Below are 26,470 nucleotides of genomic sequence, written 5' to 3' on the forward strand. Positions count from 1 at the left end.
TTAGCAATTTCTGAGAAGGTCACCAAAAATGTATTATGTACTGTATAATGAGCTTCATAAAGATGTGTATGACTTTCATTCCAACATGATTCAGTCTATTCACCAATTTATTGTGTGTTTATTATTCATTACGTCCACCTCAGATGAACAGAGTCTGTAGATTTGGTGACTGATTTTGAGTCCAATAAGGAAATTTGGATGCATTTAGAACATTACCACAACAGTGAAGTACTCTCTCCTCCTATTGTATCTTCTTTATGGCAAAGACCCAGGACTGTGTGCTGTTTGCTCAGAAGGTTGTTCTAAATATCTTTAAAAACATAACCTAAATGTTCACTCTTAAAACACAGGGACACACAGGAGACAAACAAGACGCCAAAACCTCGTACTGGCACCATCATATATGCAGCTTTCTAAACAACAATTATTTCATGAGAATCAAGTATGTCAATAAAAAAAGGATAGATAAATATTATTAATGAACAGACATTTGTTAGAAGAACACAAGCCACGATCTTTTATTGTCTTCCCCTGTTAATGAGTGGTTTGTTTGTTACAACAATTAGCCACATATGCAGTTAAAAATTCAAGACACTGCCCTTCAGCAGTACTAACGTTATACACAAAACACTGTCCTTAGGCTGCATTGTAACCGCTAGCTAACATTAAGCTAGCTAAATTAGCTAAGTAGTTAACACTACTGCTCATATTCTTTAATTAATGGAAACCTACAATTTCAGTAGGGTTTTAACAAGATAAAACACCAAATTTACAAACCGTTACAAAAAAAATAAACATATTTGGATGGAACTGGAGGTGGTTGAATGAAGCTTGTCATTAGTCAGTTCTCCAATGTCCACAGCTCTGCCGAATCACATTCGCGCCGTTTGACTATGACTCCACTTCCCATCATCCCACATGATGTGGTGTCATGATGATCATGTGGTACCGCTGTTACAAAGGCGCTTATTGTGTCTGTCTGATCTCAGTCATACATTAAGGACAAATTAATTAACATTTTCAGTGATTATTGATTCATGGTGATAGCTGGGAATACTAGTTGATCATTCACAAGGCCAGTCATGTGATCCATGAGCATAAAACAAGCCTTATCAAACTTCATAGCACAGTATACACTGGAATTTTAAGAACATTAAAGTAATAGTTCCACATTTTTCCAACAGCCTATTTACTTTCTCACCAACAATTAGATGATCACATTTCTCTACCTTAAGTATGGAGCTGGAGCCAGGAGATTATTAGCTGGAGGCAATATGGAAGCAGGTGGAAACAGTTTGACTCTGTTAAAGGTCAAAATCCACTCATCCTTACCTCTATAGTTCATGGTAAGGAATATGGCCCTCACATATTCATATATGCGCAGGGAGCTAACACAATAAGTCAGCAACGGCCAGTCAGCCAGTTTAATCTGGAAACCCTGCATTGTTTAGAGCACCTGTGTCAATACCTGTCACACATTTTATATTTTTTAGACTTTTGTACCTACAGTGTGGATATTCTTTTAGGTGAAAATAATGCAAATCCAGAGAGAGTAAAACTTCCAGAACTTCCACGAAAAACAATCCACCTACTCTGTGATGACAAGTGATCACTAATGTGCAGCTCAGAAACACCACAGTAAGACAACAAAGACTATTACAGCAAAAAAAGGCTCCTGGGATTGGATTGCACATGAAACAGAGAAGAAACTGCTGCTGACCTGCTGTATGAGGAGGTTGCAGGTCTCCTGCAGCAGAACAATGAGGCGGCCTGGGGTGTTGTAATATCTGGAGTTGGCCCACACCAGACACACTGTGTGCATCAGAGGTGCGATTTGTCTCCTGACATCAGGAAACTCCACGTTCTCGATGTCCTCAAACAGGCACTGCAGGGGCCTCAAGTAGGTGCAAATGTCCTCTGCCTCCTCTAAGGCTGGCAAAAGGAGATGTGATCAGAGTTAGTCTATCCACAAAATGTAGATAATGATCAAATATCTTAAATCACACTTTAGCTCTTCAATGAGGTGCATGTTGCACCTCAGGAAAAAAAAAGTCTAATAATGTTTCTCTACATCAGATATATTAGATAGTGTCATTACCTGCAAGAACATCCTGCTGCATGTTCAGAAAAGCTGGGGAATAGCTGCTCTCCACAGCCTCCAACACCATCGCCATCTTATTCACTTTGGGTGATTTTAACTGGGAATGGATGCACTCCAAATCAGCATATCTTATAAAAAAAAAAAATCAAGGGCATCAAGATTCTTATCTTAGAAGACCACTGGATCAGGTTGCTCCAGGTACAATATATGCAAATCTATGTTTAAGGTCTTAGATCAAGACATTACTAAACATTAGCTAGTACAAATATTAGAACCCTAATGCATAAATCAGTCACATAGACAATGTGCTGTGTTTAAAATCACTTCTTCTTCACTCTCTTACTATTATCTGCACAGTATAATGTATACTAAGTAGTGTACTCACTAGTGAACAATATTTTTTATTTTAGATATATGTTTCACTCTTCAGTATATATATTATCTCGTTAGCTTGCAGCAGCCTTATGTTTCAATGGGTTTGTTTAGCTACACAACTTTTCTGTCTGCCATTTACTATAATATTCAATATGAACTTGCATTTGAGGTGCATCTACTTTCAATTTATTAATGTGGAAGTCTCAAGTTTAGCTAGATTATGTCTGAAGAGTTGGTGCAATGAGACTGAATGCACTGCTTCTCCACATATCTCCAAATAGAAAACAGAACAAAAAAAGTAAGTTATAATTCTGCTACATAAGTACAAAAACTGTAGAGAGCACTTAGCTCTAAATGACTTTTTTTCACTTGATAGCACAGGTGTTCTGAAACTCAAATAATAAGTAGCACCAGCAAAAACAATTCAACTTTGAGGTCTTGCGGAGATGTGATTTTCACACAGTCACAACACAGGAACAAGTGCTTTTCAGGAGATGCCAGTGCACACTTAATGTGTGCAATAACAGAGGTGCTGACCTGTTCTTCCAGAAGAGCAGCTCAGTGTGAGGTGTGGGGTTTCTGCCTTCCAGAAGAGCCTCAGAGGAGTCTTTCTTCAGGACAGCGCGGATCTGATGGCTCCACTCAATCACTGCTGACTCCAGAGAGTGGATGATGCTCTTATCCACCACCTCCCCCCTGTAGTGTTCCACAAGTGGAGGATTTTAGAACGCACAGGTGGGACAAACAATGTATTGACACGAACCTCGACGTCCCTGCTCTTTGTTTACCTTTTTTCTGTCTCCAGCTCAGCTTGCTCCACTCTCTCTGCGCCTGCAGGGAGAGGCAGCAGGGTCTTGCCTTGGACTTGGCCTGACACCACAAACACGCCGGTTTTGAGGGAGTGGACGTGGCGCAAGATGTCCTGAGACACTACCTGTGGCCATTCCGTGTGGTTCCTACTGTTAGACAGCAATGGGGCCACGACCTGGAGTAGAAAAAGAAAACAGGAGCTTTTCAATGTTTAAGTGTTCAGTGTGCTTTAAAGTATCAATATTAAAAGTAGCCATTATGCAGCAGAAGGCCTCTATTAGCATTATATTACTGCAATAAGATATATATTATATCATATTAGTGGATTAATCAGTGTTGCAGCAGACTATGATGGAGCACAGTCTAATACTCCTTACTGTGGAAATTAGTTTATAGTAGCCTAAATGAATTAAGTGTACATTTAGCTACTTAATCTTGAGGTCCCCTTTAGAAGTAATGTGCTCGTTCATCATTCTCATTTTTGGTTAATATTTGGCATGTATGTGAAATATTATTATTATTATTATTATTATTATTATTATGTATGGTGTCACATACATGCCAAGTATAAATAAAAAATATAATTATTATTGTTTATTCTTGGCATGTATGTGACACTGTGCAGGTCCAGATCTCTGGGTGTATTGACTGAGAGTCCTTCCTGTGTTCCTGTGATCTGGTCTCATCCAGTCCTCCAGTCCTCCATGCAGACAGCAGTAATTAAGACGCTGTGCTCTGCTGCTCACCTCTTCAACTAGAGCGGAAAACTGGTCCAGTGGAGCGTAAGACAAGTCCCCGCAGACCAGGTTGTCCCTCATGGACTCTGGACTGAGCGCTGTCTGGCTCCTCTTCATGAAGTACACCGCCTTGTTCCTGGAGCTGCTGCCGGTGAAGCTGGCTGCGGGCTGCAGGAGTCCCGCCGCGGTCACAGCCACCACCAGAGTCCTGGACTCGGCTTTGTCCACAAACTCCTGCAGCACCTGCCGGTTGTCCTCGCTGGACACGCATTTCTGCCACCTGTCCTGCTTGAGTTTCAGAGTCCTCAGCACGTAGTCCGCTATGACGTCCAGCCGCTTGTCCTCAGCAGGGGACTCGTCCATGTCCTCGGCGTCCGCTCTTCTGTCCCGGGACAGAGTGGATGAAGTGATTTGTGTCTCGGCCTCCATGGCAACGCCTCGTGTTTGCATTAATCAGGCCGTTGCTCAGGGGACTTGAGCGACCTGGATCTGGTCCAGGATCAGGACAGGCCTCTGCCCCCCCCCCCACCTGCTCACTCACACCCATTGTTACTCGTCAGGCTTTTGTTTGAGTTTCAGTGGAAGGTTATTGTAGAAGTGTGACCACCACAGAGAAAGAAACTGAACTGGGGTTAGTTGGTGCAACAGTGTGAAAAGTAGCCTGCCCCCCCACCCCCACCCCTCCCTCAAAGGCTGGTTTATTGTTGCCTCATCTGGATGTGTGAGCTTCACTGTGCTCTGCTACAGTTTGTAATTTAGGCCTTTGTCCAGAGTCTGACTCCGAATTTAAATGAGTTTAAGTTTAATGTTCCCTTCAAAAATGACTTCTACTCTCTGTTGAAGAATCTAGGATGTATTTTTTTTTATTTCCAAACATGTCACACAAGATTTACTCCCACTGCAGTGTGTATTTATAAGTACATTTACTCAAATACCACTGACTAGCCAGTGGCAAGACCAGATCTACAGGCGGTGACAGGCAGCAGCATTTGTTACTAAGGTAACCAGGTGACTCAGAGAAAGCAGCTTTCTGGAGTAGTCAGAGATTACATGAACCTAATACACCTGGTTAGTGGAAATCTGCATTTTCAGTTGGACTTTGATTTAAAAACAAGGTGACATTCCCACATAATGATAGGTAGGTACTTATTTTATATATAAGTATAAAAAAGCATATTTTTCTTGTGTTTCAAATACACTTTTGACAGAGGTTCTAGTATATTGATTTAGTTTTGAAATGACAAATACCAGACTCACCTTAATGTAACACCAGAGTATGTTATAGATCTTTAATGTTCTCATGTTTCTGGAGGGGATCATTACAGCTGCACCCCATTGGGTAAAATTATGATGAGCATCATTACTATTAGGGCAACATTTCTATTAGATCATCACATGCTGGGGAGACAGGACGTTTGTCTTCAAAAACATCATTATCTTCATCATCAGCATTTTGTCTCATCAAACTATACCCACTGTTAGACAATTTATTAATTTAACAGTAGTAGCCTGTGTTCATGCTTCTGTTTTCTTATTAATCTTTTTATCTAATATGCTTTTATGGTTTTCAAATGTTTTAAATCTTTGTAGAACTGACTGACTCAGAGCTGCAGATGTGATTGCCACAGTTGTCCACCAGGTGACACCAGTATGCTTCAGACATATGAAAGGCATGTTCCAAGAAGTGCTAATCTAGAAAACTAAATACAACAGGTTTCACGATCATGTTCCGGACTTTTGGTGTCCCTGGTTTTCCTCAGCAAAGTCATCTAGAAAGCTGCTTCTTGGAACAGACTCATGCTTCTACATACCTCCTCTTTGTTCCCTTCTTCCTCTGAAAAATGATCAAACCACAAATATGTGAAGTCTGCCCGTAAAGCTGCTTGAATTTTGGCTGCAGCAAAAACAGTGAGGGCCTGGGATGTTCTGACATGGGATGTGAAACAGGATTATCAGGAACATGGCATCAAATGTTTTCTTTGACGTCTCTTGTCTTATAGAGGTGGATGTTGTGGTGCAGTGGGAGAGACCTCCAAGGAAACTGTGTGTGTGTGTGTGTATACGTAGAGAATCCGTGTGAGTTAGAAGCAACAACTGAGGAGATTCAGTTCTTCTATATGACTTTGAAGATTAGGATTACAAACCAAAGAGAACCACTGCAGGCAGACTTTCCATTTGAGGACCAAACAAGCCACCTGGTCACTGATAGGACAGAGCCGCTGGCTACGTGCAGCTGGGTGGCTGGATCTGAAATACACAAACCAGGAACGTCTACCGTGCTCTGATCTTTAGATCTGCGAGGAGAATTAATGCAAGACTGTTACAGCACAAAACAGCAGGAGGGATCCACAAAGTTGAGGAATGCTGTTCAGTGATAAGTGTGTTGGAATCATAGACACAGTGAGCGGTGATGTGTCACCCAACTGGGATACTTAGGTCTTTAACACTTCTGTAGTTACATGGAGAAAATAATTATTTTAAATATTTTTTACCTCTTTTTGATGCTTGACTTTAGCTACGGCCCGACATGTCTCACTGCACATGTCCACGGGCTCACTTCCAGACTATCTGTTATGAAACTAAAGCATGAATGAACAGCGATGTTACAATATGAAGTGTGCACTCAGGGTAATAATAATGTAAATCAGGGTATTACATTATGTTAATGGTGCTTTCCTCTTCCATCAGTTCACTTTGTCCATCAAACATCAGTCCGCTGTGTAAAGTTTACCTTGCTCCGGCTTCACATAAAACCTTTTAAACAGGTACAGTATAAAAGGTATTTATGAACTTGTTAAAATTCTTCTTTGCTATCTTTTCCTCACTTTATTGCTTTCAGATGTGGAGCAGCACCAGAATGAGAGAGTCGAGTTGGACCTGCTTCAGGAGAACTAACAGTGTTGGTATTTGTCCTAAACTATCCATCGACACCTCCTCATTCTTCTAAAAGAAGGCTAAACTGTGTTCACGGGCTGGATCGCGGTCAAGTATCAAAAAGAGCGAACATGAACAAAATAGTGAGTCACTTTTGTGTTACCACTCATGTCAGCGTGCTCGTATAATGTCAACAATCTGGGACTCTGCAGACATTCCTGTACGTCTAACTGAAGTTTCTGAGTGACTTGTTCTTGATCCATGTCCACGATGCCTGGTTTGAACTTCACAAACCTCGGGGAGCTAAACGTCTCTTTCTGTATCACTTCATTTTCTTCAAATTCAGGTAAAAAAGAGACCGATTTTTTGTCTAGATGGCTCAGAAAAATGCACGTCTGCAGGCCTTACGTAAACACAGAGCTTTAGTCAGAATACAACCATGTTTTTTTTTCTAACCTGGCTCTCAACACTTGTAAAGCTGTAGCTCTTTATAGGAAATTCTGAACATGGTCTGCTTGTCACTCAACAATAAAACAAAATCATCTGTTAGCCTGCCATTTATAACCACAATGCACAAGTAGCTTGTCATTCCAGCATAATAAAAGTCACCTGTTAGCGTATTGTTCAACAGCAGAAGTCATTAGTAAACGTTAAATATTCTATTAATATTCCATTAAAAGTAGACGCACCACTACAAACCTTTGTTTTCTACATGTGGCCTCCTTCTTGATTGGGTGTCCCACTCTGACCACTCCATTAAAACATCTCTAGGCCTTCCCTGGTGTGTCTCTGGGATACACAGGTATTAACACACTCAAACACACACACACACACACACACACACTGATATTGCTACTTGAACTTGTGGCCTGCTACATGATGGGAAACCACACTAACAGTGCTGTCGATCGCCACAGGAGGGGGCTGCAGTATAACACACCAGGAGCACATGTCCCGCAAGATAAACAGAGGTTTCATGCCTGTGTGCCTGACAATGATTTCAAACACGTGATGATGAAATGCCAAAACCAATGGTGATAGCTGAGCGCAGTTAAGCACGCAGAGCCAAGTGGGACTATTTGATTTCAAAGGAAGCAATTTCAATGACCAGCCGTCGAGCAGTGGAAAACACCAAAACCACGCAGAGGCCGCAAGTGGACGCAGAAAATGTGATTCATTTTGCATCCGGTTTCCCTCAGCGGACCGAATCTGCAATTTAAATGCACATACAAACACACACATGCAACACACACACACACACACACACATTTCACTTTTGCATGAGTTGTGTAGCAGCGCAGCTTTCATACACGGGTTCCAAGTGATTCCTGGCAAAGCTGGCTAACCGAGAAATGTGACGCAAAGTCTGAGTACTGAGAATATGCCACAATTCATAAAGGCCAGCATCTGTTTCAGAAACAGCCTGGTTCCTGGTTGGTTGCCAGCTGCCGGTCAAACTCTTCGCGATGCCCGGCCTGACGTTCAGAACAATCCTAACTCGACGCTGGCACAACTGAGAGCAGCACCTGACACCTGACGCTGTTTGTGCATGAATGTGTTTGAGGAATCTGGCGAATACCTCAGCCTCTCGGGAATGTCAGTAATCCTGAATGCTTCTGAATGATGCTTTTCTTTTTTGCTGTGGATGGAGCTTGATTCATTGGTTCACTTCGTGTCAGGAGCAGCAGCATTAATCATACTTGACTCAGCCTGAGTAAGGGCGAACTTTCTCCTTTAGTAAATTCAGACGAGCAACTATTTATTTCTTTGGCTGTTTTACTCGACCTCTTGCACTTTTTTTCTTGTATTTGTCAGATGTGAGGCAACGCTGCTTCTCTTTATAGCCTCGCTGAACCTCACTGACAACATATTATTGCGCTGCTCTCGAAGTACAAGTGGACTTCCCGGGATGGTCTGACTTTTAAGTGAAAGCTCCTACAATGAAAGAAATGCATACTACTGGACTCTGTTGTCACATCCTCAGAAAAAAAAGAGAAGACCACACCCAGAAACAAAGTGTCAAGCTATTTCTGGGCCCAACACTCCAGAGGGCTGTGACACGTTGAGCAAAGCGGGGGTAAAGCACAGGCCAGCCAGTGTATGAGAAAGCTGATAACAAGGCGAGAGGAAGCTGATGCTGTTTATCTGGGCTTTCTGCATGGCTATAATTGCCAGGCCTTGCGGTTGCTGAATTATGCAGCCTTACAAATAGCTTGAAACGACCCTGGTTACTTTGTTCCTCTGGAGGGACGGAGGTGAGAGGTTTTGTGGCTGCCGGTAGTGGTGGGCAGTGAGTTGTATTCTGCCAGTCAGGTCTGGCCTCTGAGCTATGGGGAGGTTTGTCAAGAGACAAACGCTGATGGCTTTTAAAGAGCTGCAGGCCGCGACTGGATGGGTAATTTTCATACTTTAGCGATTTGGTGAGAGGCCAAAAGCAACATGCTGGAGGCTCACTCTCTCTGAAACAGGATATTAGGTTAGTAATGGCCGCCAGGGGACCAGCAAAATGACATAAATGTAAGGCTTTTTTCACACATAGTATTGCCAGCTAACAGAAGTCTCTGCATGTATGAAACCCACTTTAAATGGGATAGTTGGGCACATGTTGGATTGCTGAATGGCTTGTAGTTTAGGTCATATTTAACCTTCAATATTGTGGGAAGGCAAGATCATAATATAAAAGGCCTTTTTCACATTTCAAAAAACTCCAGATTGAAGCTTAATTATTAACAATTTTACATCAGCAGTTTAGCAAAAGATGATGTGATTACTGAATTTAGCACAAATGGAACCACATTTCCAGGAAGTTGTTAACAACTAATTGGTGACTGACATTTGCCTCCTATCAAAATTGACAGTGAGCGGCTATCTGCCTCGACCGGTTGAGGTGTGTGGACAGAACAGAGAAACAACAACAAGCAGCAAACAAAACACTGGCAGTTTTAAAAATGTTGGTCTACAGTGTTGTGAACTACTGTTCTACAGCATGGGGTGGTTTTAAATAACCACTGTGTAATCCTTCATGAACATTATTTATTAAGTGATTATTCTTCTTTTCCCTTCTATTAAATTGCATGAAATTGTACTTAGGAATAGCAGAATATATAATAGCTTCAATTTTGTCTCTAAGTGAGGGCCCATTGGGTTTTAGCCCTGCGGTGACACCATACCTGGGCGTCATAACCCCACCATGGTGCTTGGCCTGGCTGGCTTTGGAGAAGTCTTTGTAATAACTGGGTAATCAAACCCAATCAGGAGCCAGTTAGAGGCAGGGCCTCACCTATGAGGTCAGCGTCCACATTGTTTCTGGATGGCCCCCAGATTATGGTTTTATAAATCATTTCTTGTCTTGTAATGAGTCCACGCTTGAGTAATAGTGAAAATGATTTTCTCCTTCTTTTTTCTTTCATTCTGTAGTAGAACTAAAGCAGAGAGGTATGACTGGCGAAAGAGACGAGCTGGAATACGGTGACGCCGTGTAGCACGCTTTGAGGCACAGACGTGTTGTAAATCAGACAGGCGATGGATAAACTGAGTTTTGAAGGTTGAAACTGTTTGGGTTTCTTGTTATGTCATGTAACAGCCACAAATCAGCACAGAGGCCACCAAGGCATACAGTAGGAGGTTTCTCCAACAGGGTAACAGCAGGGCTGAGCTGTTGATGAAAAGACGTGACATGACATTAAAAGACACTGACTCTGGCATGGCTGGTGAGTGTCCTTTACCTCACAGATTCCTGTGATACGGCTAAAGTAAATTTGGGCCTTGTTGTATATGCCTTAGAGAAGTATACTGTTTATTTAACATCTCCAGTGTGCTGACTTATGACTAGTAATGATTACTCAAATGCCCAGTGTTTGGGCTATTGTACCAGGAGTGCCTCCAAACAGGCCCACTGGTGTTTATTTGAATTTTCCATTTTATATTGCCACATGTCATTAGGCTGTTTAGAGTTTACTCTGACTGATGGATCATTTCCTTCACCCCTCTCCTCTCACTAAAAACCCACTGGATGGCGCGTGCTTGTCCTAAAGTTGCAGAATATGTGTGTGTGTGTGTGTGTGTGTGTGTGCCATGTGTCAGTGGCTACAGATAATGGCACCGTGAGTGCATGTCAGATGTCTTATTTCATCACAAGGCTGACAACACCTATACAATCAGTGCTATGTGTGGCCCTGGAAGAAGCTCTGAGGGCCTTTTTCCAAGCCCACAGAGGGTGGACACAATAAATTGAACAATTTTAAATAATTTCACAAATCTTAATTTCAGCACAATGTATTGAAATAAACAAGACACTCCACTAACTAGTTAGTTACTAAACAGTACACATGATAGACAGTAACATGTTTGACATGATATACATACATTTACATATTTAATGGTCAATTCTAATTGGCGAGGATAAAATAGGCTCTAATATTCCATACAGTAATACATGTTTATTAAATACTATATATCAAAATGAGTACTGCATTAACTTTAACAAATTCTGTGATAGGAATGAGAAATAACTCCTGCAATGCAGCTTCTGAAACTGACGTGATGAGATCCACTACAGCGAAGATGTCACTCTGATAGAATTTCCGGGGCAAAAGGTCAAATAGGAAATAGCTTTCACTTTCCCTCTCTGCTGGGATTTCCTGCGAAATCTACTCCGTTGCTTCTTGATTTCCCAAGCTGTCAAAATTCTTTTTAATTCAATTTGGTCATCATCATCATCATCATCACTTCTCATGAAAAAAAAAAAAAAAAAAATGCCCCTACATTCCTCAATTTGATCAGTAGAAATAGTATCAGAGCTTAGAAAATCTGTGCCTTTTTTCAACCCGAGTGTCTGACCTCACTCATCAGTACCCACATTATCCTACATACTGATGCACTTTTTACTCTCCTGTGCCGACGGACTTACAGTAACACGTAAAAGAAAGTATGCCCCATTCGGCGCCAATACCGATCCTCATGAATGGTTTGAAACAGTTCAAGTTTTAGCTTCATTGTTTTTGTTATGACATCCTGCAGTTTAAGTTTTCTAGTTCACTCTCACTGTTACTGGCTAATTGTTCAAATTCCACTCACATGCTGTACAGCAACGGGCTGCTGTTATATGGTTCCTGAGCCAGGTTTTCTTTTTTTCTCAGGAGTCGGTGAAGGCCAAAATGCAATTAAAAGGAGATACTTATACTTGAAATTGTTGGCCAGAAACACCAAGTGTATCTCTCTGATGCTGAGTGCATAAATAGCAAATACAGGTAATACAAGTGTAAAAAAACTGAAGCCAAAAAACTATAAATGCAACCTTATGAGTTATGTCAGTTCATTGTAGGATGTGTTCTCCTGACTGACAGGTCTCTCCGCCTATCACTCTTACCTGAGATGTCATTAGGTGTAGTTAAGTAGCACTAACAGGAAAACATAAAGCCAAGCATCAATATGTCCTTTTAGAAATCTTCAGTATGGATGATAACGTATATACTGCTTCTACAAGAGACATATGGTACCCATGTTTAGCAATATGGTTCCATTAGTATACTGTATGACTTTTATTAGTCTGGCACTAGCACGAGAGAATCCGATCTTTTATGCTGTTGGTCAGGCATGGTCAATTGTAAATTAGCCAATTAGTCAACTGTTAATTAAGTATTGTTACCACATGTTTGACTTCATTAGAAGGCATTGGCATTAGTTAACTATAATTAAGTGATGGCTCAAACATCAGGAGCTTTGCAGCGTTTCTCCTCAGCCCTGAAACTACTGAGTCACACGAGTAAGGAACCATAAATTAGTTTCCCCCTGTAATCTCTACACCCTGGCCGGCTGTCCCGAGATGTTGTCCTAGATTTATAAGCAACGTTGTACTGTTTATGTTGGCTGAAAAAAGAATATGTATCAAACTTCATTTGATGCATTAAAGACACTGCTGGATGTTGTTTACACGTGCAGGTGAAAGCTCTGTTATTTTCCCCCTGTTTGATGTCAGCGCTCTAAAGGTAGAAATGAATCTTACATGAAGATAAAGTTTTTTGGGGGATCTGGAGTGTGCAATCACTGAATATCAACCGTGTGTTTATTTTAGATATTTCTGTGGAAAATGGGCTCTAAGCGCCTGATAGGATGTGAGCGAGTTCAAAACACTGTGTCCTGTGATATCCCATGGAGCCTCGCATCTGCTCTAAATTGATTTTCTAGCAAAAGGTCAAAGTGAAATGAAAGTGTAATGAAACAGGAGGACTTACTGTATCTCTTGAATTCTCAACAAAAACAAGATAATATGACAAACGTTGTCATATTATCGGGGACATTCAAATGAGTAATCCTTTGGCCGCTGGTGTTTCTGATATATAACCCTGAAGAAACCCCTTCACTGCATTTAAGCTGCATTTAAACCCCACAAAGCCTGTTTCATGGGAAATAGCGAGCATGCTTATTTTAAAAGTCATGCCTGATATACGGTGCTACGCCATGCCTCCAGTGTTTCATGTGCAACGCTGGCTGTTAACTGTGATGTAATTCGTTTTGAATCCTCATTATACAAATGATGTTATGAAATATTCATGTCATTTGCGGAATGTGTGGACAACATATTTAATTGTATATCCCTGTTTCCTTAAATTACCCTCACAAGAACATAGGAATCGTAAAATGAAAAGGGCTCCATGTGAGCACATTAGACATGTTGTAGAAAGAAATGCTCTTAACATAAACATGATGTCAACATACATGTTAACAACGAATCGTTTTGTGCTATTTAAAGTGTGAAATGCAATAAACCTGATGGAGATGAACCATGAAAAGCAACAACACGTGTTGTGGTGCAAGATCTCACATGTTGAATATCACGGATGTTGACAATGCTCTGATTACACGCTCATGAATCTCGTTTCATGACATGGAAACATGCTTAAATTATCAAATAAGCCTCCTGTGTATACAAGTGTAGAAAGGATGAAAGGCATTTTTCTGTTTAACTGTAAGAACATATTAGCCGATGCATTAACATACACCTCCAACATCACATTATATGAATGCTGAGGAAATTAGATGGGCTCTAAAGGGGAAATTCAATACACGATTAATGAAACTTCAACAAAGGCAAGTCAGTGGAGCATTTGGAAATGTGTATTGTTTTGATATTGAAAGAGTTCGGGTTTTTCAGGAATGTCCTTCCTTTCCCCTGCCAGTGAAGCTTATACTGGTTTCAGTCCCTGTTAAAAATATTAATATACACTGCGGAGAGGCTCTGGCATCTGTGTTTAGTTAGTGGGTTTGGGTCGAGTTTGTGGGAGGCAGCATGGTTCAGTCAGTGTAAGGAAGAACATCAGGGGTCCAACTCCTCACAGTTTAAGCATAATTGTGATTTATTGCAGCTTTGGTCTTATTTAAATAGTTTTGGTCATCTTCTGTTATGATATCATTGTACTAACCAAAGTAACCACGAGGTCTGGGAATGCAGCAGCAGACCTACTCTAAAGTTTGCCGGGGCAAAAACCACAAGCAGTCAGACGTGTAAACGAGCAAACAGCGTGGCCAAATGATCGGAACCACTTCATTCATTGTGATGACACAAGAGCACGGCATGTGCACTAAAACAGTAATGGTAACTAGTGCATTGAATCAAGGTGAAACAGGTAGTAGGTCTGCAAATTGTGACAAGAAGAACTGAAATATGCAGAAATGTGACTCTGTTCTGCGAAATACAACTCTCTAGGTCGTTTGTGTGGAAGTAAAAAGCAGCCAACAGAGACTTGTTACCGTTGGACGACATCTAGGTCTGGCTATAGAGAAGAAAATCACATAGTATTTAGACCCACAAACTTTTTTTTCAGCGAGGAGGTTGAGGTGGATGGTTGGAACGAACAAAGCAGAGGACTTTGTACTAAACCTAACCATGTTTAACCCAGCCAGCTGCCATACTGGTGCTATAGCTGCCATTTTGGTGCCTGGCACCAAAGGGGTGGCAGTTTCAACAGAAGCCTGTTGCCATGGGGGCGCTCTTTCAACAAATGCTTCTGTGCATATTATATTCATTTACTCTTCACCTGTAACACATATATTGCCATTTACGCATCCTAACACTTCACTCATTTTATAATGGATATTTGATTTTCAAGCTGAGGCCTGAAAATAGGTTTAGGGCTTGAAAGGGGTCATTCATAGATATCACCCACATTTGTAGTTTCCATCAGCTCATGTGGAACATTTTACAAGTCTTCCAAACTAAATAACCATACCTGTCATTTGTCCTTAAGTGTGTTGCAAATGTAAACCACACCGTCCTGTGCCCACTGATTATTCTCTATAGTAAATGTGAAAAACTGCTCATGACACCAAATCTTTGTAGAAGTAAAGCGAATGTGATACTTCTTAAATCTCAAGTTCAAATAATACCCCAAGCTCTACAAAGACGTATGTCATCATCTTTTCTTTCTTCTCTTACATCAACCTGCAGCTCATAATGTGCACTGCACAAGCACATTTGTCAAAATGCAAATAAAGATCTATGGGTGAAAGAGAGACTTTGAGGAAACCCAGACTACCTGGCCCCTCTGGCCGTCTTTACCTCCCTGCGTGAACAGGTCGGCACAAACAAGCGCATGTTTTCAGTTTGTAGCAGCGGGAATAACATATCTGGATGTGAACAGTTGCGCTTGTTTGGCTCAGTGCAACACACCAACAGAGTTGCTATTACGACTGGATGACAGCAGCCTCTCTGCCCAGCCTTCCAGCACACCACACTCACTCAAAGCTCCGCAGCTGAGGTAATGCCTGGGTTGCAGGCCAGAAGTCCATGCTCAGAACAAGGATACGAAATCAGATCTAAATTTAGAGGATTGTTAAGTAGACGCTGTAACAATTCCATCAATCACGCAGGATGACTTCTCCCACTCGCGTTCTACAAAAGAGGATTTTCTACATTTTATTGCCATGTATCATAGATTACATCACGGCTGTGGCTCATAGGCAAAGAGTTCTGTGGTGTCACATTGTGGATGCCTAACTTCAACGTAATGTTAGGCAATCAAGTTATACCCCCCCTCCGAATGTTAACGTCTACGTGTTTCTGTTTGTACTCCACGTGACCAACAACTGAACCCCTCGTCGATAAGTGAAGGAGCTTTATCCTCGGAAGAGAGCTGAGAAGCAGGTTCATTGTTCATCCCCAGAATATTTTGATAATTTGGTTTTGATCTGAGGCGAACGATACAAGCTTCTGGTAAATACCGAGCTGACTGTAAAATATTAGCCCTTCTCTTCCAGGGTATCACACGAGGCTGCCTCTGGGCATCGCTGAGAGCTCTTAATGCCTTCCACCCTGCTGCAGTGCCACTTTTCCCAGGAGCTGGTCTGTCAGTCAAAATGGTTTCTTTGAAAAGGGGAAAAACTTGGTTTTATTGCACTGAACGAGTTAATATGAGCAAATGCAAAGACTGAAAAATAGATAAACAGAGCATGTTAGTAATGTCAATGAAACAAATTAGGCCAAGGTGGGAGGTAGGTAAGAAGACCTGTAGCTGCCATTAAGGACAGGGACATCATGTCCTATGTAACATTTGGGGACTTTGGGATTTTTAGCAACCTTGGCACAGTTTTTCCAAAGTTAAATACATACACACCAGATATATAGAGAAAGAAAAGTTTGTTATCTCATTAATCCCCTTTATCACTAAGCGTCCACTCGCAGTAAATCAGCAGTGCTTCCATTTAAAGTATCTACTCACATTTTCATGACACGTTAGAGAGCTTCTTCAAAATGCAAGAATCAACATCAACATCTCGTAAGGACCCCAGAAGGATAGCAAAGGTAAAGCACTGTTAGTCCGGGTTCCAGCATTTTAACCTGAGATAAGGTGCATGAGTTAACAAACAGTCTGAGCTCAAGGCACGATAAAACGAAGGAGTGGTTGAGGCCGTCTGAACGGTTGCCAAGCCACCGAGCCACTGGAACTCATCAATTACTAGTCACCGTATATTCATTTTGTACAAATCACTCTTATCCAATGACCTCACTACTCTATCAAATAACTCAGAGATAAGTGAGTGGAGGTAACAACCCAGTCTGCAAACAATAACCCTGATTATAAATAGCCTTAAAGAGTGCTTCAGACTTCTGGGAGGAGAGAACATGTTCCTTTACACACAAACACACACGCACACACACACACACACACACACACAGTTAGAGTTGTACATGTGGAGCAGCAGTAAGGCCGGGTGAGGACACCCACTCGCTGGATCAGGATTACCCCGCTGCCGTTTCAAGCATCCAGCGACCAGTCAGTGTGAGTTATGCAATATATCTTCTGTCATATTCCCCGTCAGGAGCGGACTGAAGCTAATTTATAACAGAATTAGAACACTGTACGCCTTTGGCTTCTTTTTAATCAGAACTTGAGTTTTATAAAGCAAAGCAATCTGGAATAACAAAACCAAAGCATAAATAACTGTGAAATAATATTGTGCTGTGTCAGTCATAAAGGATTGCAAACCTTGTCTGTCCTCTGCTTGACTTGTCCAATTTTGAGCTCTTGTAACAGTTTCTGTGCTTCACTCCTACTTGCTGATCAAAGTGTGGTAGGAAAGGATGAAGATATTTCACTAAGGTATGCATTGTGATACTGGCTTCAAAGGCATGCACTATTAAGATTCATAACTGTGCGCTTTGGATAGGTAACTTAAGAAGATGATAATAGCCCAAGCAGACGCTTAGGGTGAGAATGCAAAAGGTGAACTTGTTTTTCTAACTTACAGTGAGTGGAGAGGTGGCGATTAGTCCTTAGTGTCAAAGAGAAAATGGTGGGAGTGAAGGAACTGTTAGAAAATGGTGGGTGAAAAAGAAGTGAGGAGACTATGAGGAGTGATAAATGAGGTGAAGAAGGACAAGAGGCTACTGGCATGTATTTGGGTGCCACTTTGTGAAGTATAGCTGCACTGATGCAGTCTTTCTGCACTGCAGCTCTACAATAAGTCTGCTCTGCTTCATTTCTTCAACATAAACTATGAAATGACAACAACGGTTTCCACAAGGAAAACAAGACAAAGACTAAATAAAATGGAATCTTATTGTTACATCTTACATTACAACAAGAAGCAAACAGTAAGGTGAAGGATTGATGAATGAATTCAAGCGTTTATCCTTCAGAAGGTGTACTAATAAATTACTGCTTACTCGTGCAATAAGACCAAACTGATTTTGTGAGCTAATAAGGAATGACAAGTGGGTTTACAGAGGGTACTGTAGTCTTTGTATGACCGTGTCAGTGACACGGGCACTTTCTGAATGAGCCACTATGCCACAGATGAAAAATGCACTACAAAGAATAGATCTAAATGTGTGATATATATATATGTGATTGTTATTTGTCAAAGGTGCATCATGCAGCTAGGCTTAGTAGACTTTTTGGCATAGATGAGTGTCAGGGGCCAGGTCTGAGGCCATAGTCAGCTCCAGAACTAGAGGAGGGTTGTTTATAGTAGCAGAGACGTTCAGGAGAAACGCATCTTCTGGGTTGATCCCGGGAGCCAGACCTAATTAGAAACAACTGGTCGAAATTCACTTCAATGGCTACATAGATCTCTTGTTTTATGTTGCTTGGCTGGTCCCTCGTGTTCATCATCTGCACCTCGAGGCTCATCTCCATGTCTTAAGACTCTCCTGGCTGCGCGGTCTTTGCGGATTTCATGGATGGTAAAAAAGAAATTTGAGGCCCGCCACCGAACTCCTCGCTGTTATCTCCCCTCTCGTCCTCTCACACACATACTCAGGTCTTGTCTTGAAACAACAAGCTCCAATCACACTCGTCAGGTCGAATCTGTTTCCAATTGACCGTGGACTTTCATTTGTTTAGACCTCGCCCTGTTACTTTGGAGAAATATTACATCATGGACCTGGTTTACTGTAGCTGCACTATAGGTGCCTCGTGGTGTTTTAATCTCTCACCCGACTTGTGTTTGGAGTTGAGTCAGTTATCATTAGTGATGAGATCACTGAGGAATCACGCTTAAGAGCAAGAAGTGCTGCTGCTACTTTCTCCATATACAACAGTAAAGCTCTGACCTTGTGCCCAGCATGAATTCTGCCACAGTCGAACATCCATACAGTGATTACATGTCTGGCAATATCACATGTTTGGCACGCACAAACCCAGACGTGAACCCCTCCAAGCTTTCAAGTCAATAAAATCCTGTCATCACACCACCTCCGTGGGGAGCTCCTCATTCAATTGGCATCCATACATTCTTTGTCAGACAGGCACTGGCAAAGCCAGGCCCTCATATCTGATCCAGATGATGGAGTTTCACATCAATATTTCTCATAAAACAGACAAAATAATCGCAGGACGGACTGACTGTTGCTCTCCACACTGCGGATGGTGTTACTGCTCAAAAAGAAGCTTTATTTTCTCACCTGACCACTTTATTAATAGGAAGACGTCTGTGGAAACATCCAGAGAGGGATTGAAAGAATTTGAGAAAGGGCTGAAATTGATGTGGACATGTGCTGGGAGCGTGAAGGATGAGATTGCATAAGATACATATACAGTATGTAACAGTGCAGGGCAGTGCGGATCCTCAGGCCAGACACTTTACTGTTTATTTGACTCAGGAAAGACAACAAATGAAACCTTGACTCAAAACAAACTCTTCACTATTGACTACTAAAATGATTTGACATCGTTTCAGCCATTATCTCTGGAATTTACTCTATAATTTGCTTGACAGTTGTGTTTAATGGTATATTATTATACAGAGGTGTGATTAATGTTCAACCTCCCTCCCTGATCCTAATTTCAAACTTGTATTTAGCCTTTGCTCAGGTTGCCTTTGTTTTATGATGAAGATCTGAAACAGTTTAGGATGAGAGACACATGAAAAGACAAAATCTTGAGGAGGATATTTTGAAAGACCTTACAAAATATAGCTGTATACAGAATTATACAGAAAATCCAACAAGTGTACAGTTATTAAGATGTTAGTAAACTAGTTAAATAACAGTAAAGTAAACAGCAAAGACATTATCTGTGGACTCCACACTAATACGAGTCCACAGTGACGACCACCAATCATGTTTGACTATAAGGGAGCTAATGTGCTTTAACGCTTTTTAAACTCTGGAGACTGAGAACAGATATCAAGTCAAGGAAATGCAGATTCTACTGAGCACATTATCAAGACCAGTCCGTGGCCGAATGCTGCCTCAGTGAATTTGAAATTACTCTTTGGCAGGAGCAATACAAAAGCATGATAAAACTAATAAGTTCATCTTTGAAATAACTGCAATTTGTTACAGAGACAAACACTAGTACACACTGTGACTACATGAAACCTTAGGCAGATACTGTTAAGACAAGGAATTAAATAAGTTGGCAGTGACCATTTTGCAAATATGTTCAGTAACATTTTGTACTGGCTGTGAAGTCTTGTTCTGGAAAAACATGGAATTTTATGCTGGAGTCAAAAAAAAAAAAAACAAATAAAAAGAAAACATTATCCAGGCAGCATTATGTTACATGTGTTGAATGTGAACATAAGTTTTAGCTCAGGTGGAAAATCGATTTGAGAAGGATCGTGCTAAGAATAGTATGTTCTGTCTTCTTTACTTCCGTACACACAAACCTACTGTATGTCGTGTGCTAATATCCTCCATGGTGGACTAACATACATTCCTCTGTCTGTGTTTGGGACAGAAAAAGACTGGAGGAAGTTGTTTGGAGCTGCAAAGCTTTTAAAGGCAAGTCAGCCTAAACAGGGGTTCCTTTAAACATCAGCTATACTGGGGTGGTGGTCTGAAGAGGCTACACCTTGTCAGTTTAAGGGGAATGAGTAATATATTCAGGTTCCAATGATTCATAGCTCTGTGTCACCAGTTGGACTGAATAAAAAGAAACACGGTGAAAGGTGATATAATTCTTGACCTTCATCGTAATCACATAACACATGCAGAGCTGAGTTGTAAACCCGCTAATTCGGGCCAAGGGGAGCTTTCCGAGACGAATGGTATGAATTTGCTTCTAGTCATTAGTGCACATTGTTGCCTTGGATGACTTACTGTAGAGCCAGGCTAGCCGGGACCTCAATCTTAAATCAGATGAGCAGCTTTCCCACAGAGGAATGTGGTTGGTCTGCTCCACTGGAAGAGGAGACTCGTTTCGGACTCACAGTTTAATGGTTTAGACAAATGTGGATGGTTTGTGGGGATGATTGAAAAGGTTCCGGCAGCTCCCTTCTCTTCCTTTTTTTTTTTTTTCCAGATTTACCCTCCTCGTTTTAAGGGGGAAAGAATGAAAAACAAAACAACACATTCTCTCCCTTCCTCCCACTCTCCGTCGCCCCCAGGGAGAGCGCACACCAAAAGCGTCCAACAGAAACATCAAACAGAAATAGAGCTGCTATTTCAGTCTGAACTGGCTGTTATTTTTAGAAAAAGTGACATGCTCTACATTGAATTACAACATCATAAGGTCACTCCATTCCCCCCTTTTTTCAGCCCTCAAACCTCCAGCGTATGACTCACTCCAAAGTATGTGGTGACGTTACCCCAAACCATCCACCCCATGTTCTGATCACAAATTTGATATTCAGCTCATTGACCTGATTCAATCAAAGGGGGTGACGCTTACTATCCACGAAAATCTGCTTCTAGCTGAAACAGATGGTCTGATATAACCGTCCCACAGGTAAAAATTGAGCCGTCTGATCGCGATGCTTGGTTCAGATTGGTTGGTTTTATGTTTGCCCACCAGATCTGTGAGTTTACCCCCGCTTTTGACAGCACGTCATAACATTTGTTTGCAGCATGTGAATGAAGTGCAGTGCGAACGTGTAACAGGATAATGCGGTTGTTGGTATGCCAGGCTGAGACACACACAAAAAAAAAAAAAACACATGCTTTTAATTTCCTGCCCACTCTAGTGTTTGGTCCAACTGGTGATGTAGTTTGTGAAAAGGTGGGCAATCCCCCAACCTCGGTCAGCGATCACCAAGAGGCAAAGATTTGCTAATAAATAACAGGACAACTAAGGCACCGTGATTATGTTCATTTAAATCCCAGTATTCAGAGGAAATCGTAAAACTGTTACAAATAATGAAAGATGAATAAAAAGAGGGGATTAAAACATGATCGGACTGTTTAAAAATACATATGTAAACTAAAATGAGGTAAAAGACGTTACAATCAAAGGCAAAACTATAAAACGTGTTTGAATAAGTGGCTATAAAACATGATAATGAATTCCCCTCTTGAAGTTCCTCTGGCAACAATGTCCACAGTCTACAGGCCTTTATTTTTCCATCTAGGTTTAAAAAAAAGAGCTCTGAAATACATCTTCAGACAGAAGTGCTTGACATCGTTCAGAATCAACCTCTTTGAACTGGAGTAAAATGTCTCAGCCACAGCTGTAGTTGGATTGGAGAGTTTTTCATGATCACAAGAGGATGTTAAGGTTTCACAAAACCTTAACATCTAATAGCTGGATCGGTTCAATCTTTTACATAGATCTTCATGGTCCCTGAGGATGAACTGTAATATTTTAATTGCAATATTTGAATTTGATTTTTTGGTGACCTCACTGGAGTTTATGTTGAGCTGATGACATGATAACTGCCGCTGTTGAAAAAAAAAAACACTGCTAAAACGACGAAATGATGTTCAACAAAGATTATTATTTTATTATTTTTCTCTGTAGAGACAGGAGATGCTGCAGAAGCTTCACATAGCTCACTGAGCAGTGCAATGTACAAAAGAGCAAGCACACAACAGTCTTTATTGGCAGGGCAGGAAGGTGGACATAGAGCAAGTCTCATGGTCTCCCTTGAAAGCTTCTGAAACAGGGTAAGTGAAGTTAAGGTGTTTCCAGGGCCATGGATCACCATAGATGAACACAGATCACAGACACTAATAAGCTCATTTGAGCTGCTGTGTCTTTAAAGCCACATTTCTCCCTATTCATCTATTGTATTGTGATTGGCCAGCTTGTGGAAGACTTCCTGTGACCCAAACTATGCCCAAAAACAGTAGTAGTCATCACCACCCCTGTCTTATTTCAACTCCAGATGTCTGAACAAACTGTGGCAGTTTGGCAGTCTCAAAGATACTGGTTTTCATTTAAAACCTCAGCTTCTGAAATCAAGCCAGTTTGAGCTGGAGTCTCATTGGGGGGGGGTTTGGGGGTGGAGAAGACAAATAATCTGAGCAGCCTTTTGTTTCATATTTTAGTCATAACTCCCTAGTTTATGTTCAACACTTTTAATATGTCAATCTAGCCCTAGCTGGGAGCAGCTATTCTGAGAGTGCTCTGCAGAGCGTACTCTGTGGGTGTAGGAGCCCAAAACTAACTGAGTCATATCAAGGCACTTTACAGTGTTTAAAGTTTAAGACCTTACAAAGTATAACTGTACAAAGAATTATTTAGAAAAAACAAATTTCCTGTTTGAGCAAGCATTAGGAAAAACTCACTTTAAAGGAAGAAACCTCCAGCAGAACCAGGCTCAGGGTGGGCGGCCATCTGCCGCGACCGGTTAGGGTGAGAGGAAAGAGGAGAGAGAAAAGAACAGAACCAGTACCTGCACTCTGTAGATATACAACTCAGAGGCAGAGGAGACCTGCAGAAAAGCATTTGAATGGATAGAGGAGAGGAGAGAGGAGAGGAGAGGAGCTCAGTGTATCAGTAGAGGTCCCCCAGCAGACTAACCTATAGCAGCAGAACAAGAAGATTTGAAATTTGAAAACTCTAGAAACCTGATGTAGACCTGCGCTCTGAGAACGGAGAGTTCACATGCACATCAGAATATGAAAAACCTTTCAAGGCCACAACTTTGTTGCTTCATTCACTCCCAGTGCTCTGATCATCATCAGCAGCAGCAGCATCAGCAGCAGATAGCTGCACCTTGCAGCTTAAAAACCATAGTTTCTCTAGGTTCTGAGGAAAGCAAGCTAAAACTGAAGGGAGAATAAATATCAGGCTTACATTAGTTAAGTAAACTCTGTATGAGTGCTAACATTGCTATGTTGTTACAGGATTAAATTTCCCAATGTTAACAAATTCACTCTGTATTACGTTGTTATATGTCAGTGTTGTCTTTACAGCTACTTTCTTCTTCTTCTTGCATTTGGACGGATAAATCAGGTTAATGCAAGTGAAGTATTTGAGATGTTCTAGTTGAATTCCCCCAACGTCAGCCAATTTACAAAACTCTAAATTAGTTATAGAATAAGTGGTGTCTTTAGGTTTTCCCTGAGTGACATTTCGATGCTCCCACTTTTGCAGTTTCGTAGCTGCTACTCCTATTTTGGTCAGAAATAGCACTAGCTGGTCTTTCTAGCATCGACATTTAAGGAGAGTACTTGTATTTGCATGTATCACGTATCAGAACTCTATCACTAACAAAAAACAGACTCAAAACAAAAACACCCCCAATGTTTATGCATAAAATGCCAGAAATTATAAATGGTGGTGAAGTGCGTCATGCAATTTAATAGAGATGACACAGCTGTGAAGCAGCTCTGCCCACTAGATCTCACGAACCAAGAGCTCCCACTTTGGGTGTGTTTTATCTCTTTAAGTTACTTGTAACATGATGTATCCTAAAATACATGAGGGCGTAATGCTCTTCCATTTCCACTGTATTATTTTTCCAATGAGCCCATAGGTCAGTTATCAATAAAGGGGAATAAATGACCATTTAAAGTCAATTTACTCTAAGCCAGGCCGGTGGACAAGTGTGTTGTGTCTTTCACTCAAGAGACCAGTTTGGCTCTTGTCACCGAATTACAAATGCAATTGTTGCTTGACTTTTGTGAAATTGTAATGGTCTCTCCCCCAATCGTCAACATTTCAGGGTTGTCAGTCTGAATAGTAAAAATACAACCATTATTTGTGGCTGACACGGTGGTGTTGTGGTTGGCTTTTCTGTGTGCAGCGTGCTTATTCTACTGCTGGCATGGATTTCCTGCGGACAGGCAGTCCAGTTACCTCCCACAATCCAAAGACATATAATTAGGTTGATTGGTGACACTAGAGTACACCGTCTGTTGCTCAGTGACAGGTGGGATCAGCCCCCCATGACCCTTAAGAGGATAAGTGATATAATGGTGAAGGTGGATGGAACCATGACTTGTCCCTACCTTCAACCATGCTGTAGCTGCCATGCACAGATTTTGGAGTGCGAAAGAACTTCAGTCTGCACTGACTGATGTCTAGTCAGTTTACTTAATTTATACTTCTTGGAGCATTTAACCCTTTATTTTCCAGCTTGTAATAAAGAGGCAGACAAAAAGCATTGGGAGAGGGAAAGAGGGTACGGCCCACAACAAACATCCACAGCAGGGCTTGAATTAAGGATGTTCCTTAATTTGGGTTTCTACAGAATCTTGTGTGAAGACACACTGAAGAAGATGTGTGGAAGTTTACCACATTTCTGGGTGGTGGCTTGTTAGTGGCCCAAACTTGCACCTTTCCTGTTTGTTTTTGATATAGAGTAAGCCTAGATGTAGCTGCTGTTTGTTAGGTCAATGACATGAATGCAACTTTCACTTGCAAGAATTCTCACAACAGAATATCCATTAATTTTCATTCCAGTGATATTATGTGTTTTCCAATGAAATCGGTGGTCACATGGACCCTCGACTGCAAATCCAATTACCGTTTATAGTAATGTTACTTAGAAAGGCCAAGAAAATGTCAAAGTTGGACAAAGCGTTATCGACAGCATAGGAAAACATGGCGTATGTGGGCGAGAAGTTGTCTAAATAGTCATTTGTGTGGGAAAGTCAACACAGAGAATATGTGCAATATTAGCTTTTCCCGATTTCAGTTACACTCCAATTTCTTCTCTCAACGCACACGGTCTCGCATAGCTTTAATTCAACAAAGAGAACATGAGTCGAGTAGGAATGTAAGGTGGATTAAAGATTTTGGGGGGCTTTGCTCAAACTCTATAACTAACAATAAATACTATAATGCTTATATGATAGTATTGTATGGGACTAAATGCACAGCCCTAATTCTGTTCAAAAATGCACTCCACTGTGACTAGTGACTAGGCGCCACTGGACCAAAATAAAGGAAAAAGAAAATAGAAATGTAATAAAGACGTCCTCATTTTACAAAAAATTTTGAATTTTGAATATATTATTTTAAGTAATAGTATTGTAATTCTATTATTTAAGAATTTTACAAAAGCCCTCCAAATTAAAAATAAAAGATGCTGATTTTGGGGGAAAAGCAACCATCACGGTGGGACTGATATACAAGCATCATTTAACTGACAATGATATCATTCAAATATATATGTGCTACGTCAAATACACTAACATGTCCCAGAGTGTTGAAAAAATGTAAATGAAGAGAAGGAAAAACGCGAAAAGGTCTGGGTTAAAGTGATAAATTATTATAATGTCTGCTAATTGAATAGGTAGCTAACATTAAGTTAATATTACTAACTCCATTTAATTTGAACTTACTTAAAACACTGTATTTCACAGAGAGTAATATGGGTTCTTTGTAACATTAATTGTTGTTAGATTTGCAAATTTAAGTCTGTTTGGAGTGTGTTCAGTCTGGTTGATGTGTTTGTTTTG

General features: G+C 41.0%; 1 protein-coding gene across 1 annotated transcript in view; it reads right to left on the minus strand.

Moving 5' to 3' along the window:
- Positions 1-851, minus strand: part of LOC113156499 (dynein heavy chain 9, axonemal) — a 107,380-nt gene extending 106,529 nt beyond the window's left edge. The window contains exon 1 of the mRNA XM_026351675.1: positions 778-851. Within this exon, the coding sequence (XP_026207460.1) occupies positions 778-798 (21 nt within the window). The 5' untranslated portion in view covers positions 799-851. The remainder of the gene's footprint in view (positions 1-777) is intronic.
- Positions 852-26,470: the final 25,619 nt, after the last annotated feature.

The sequence above is a fragment of the Anabas testudineus genome, chromosome 19, assembly GCF_900324465.2.
Source record: "Anabas testudineus chromosome 19, fAnaTes1.2, whole genome shotgun sequence".
Lineage (NCBI taxonomy): Eukaryota > Metazoa > Chordata > Actinopteri > Anabantiformes > Anabantidae > Anabas > Anabas testudineus.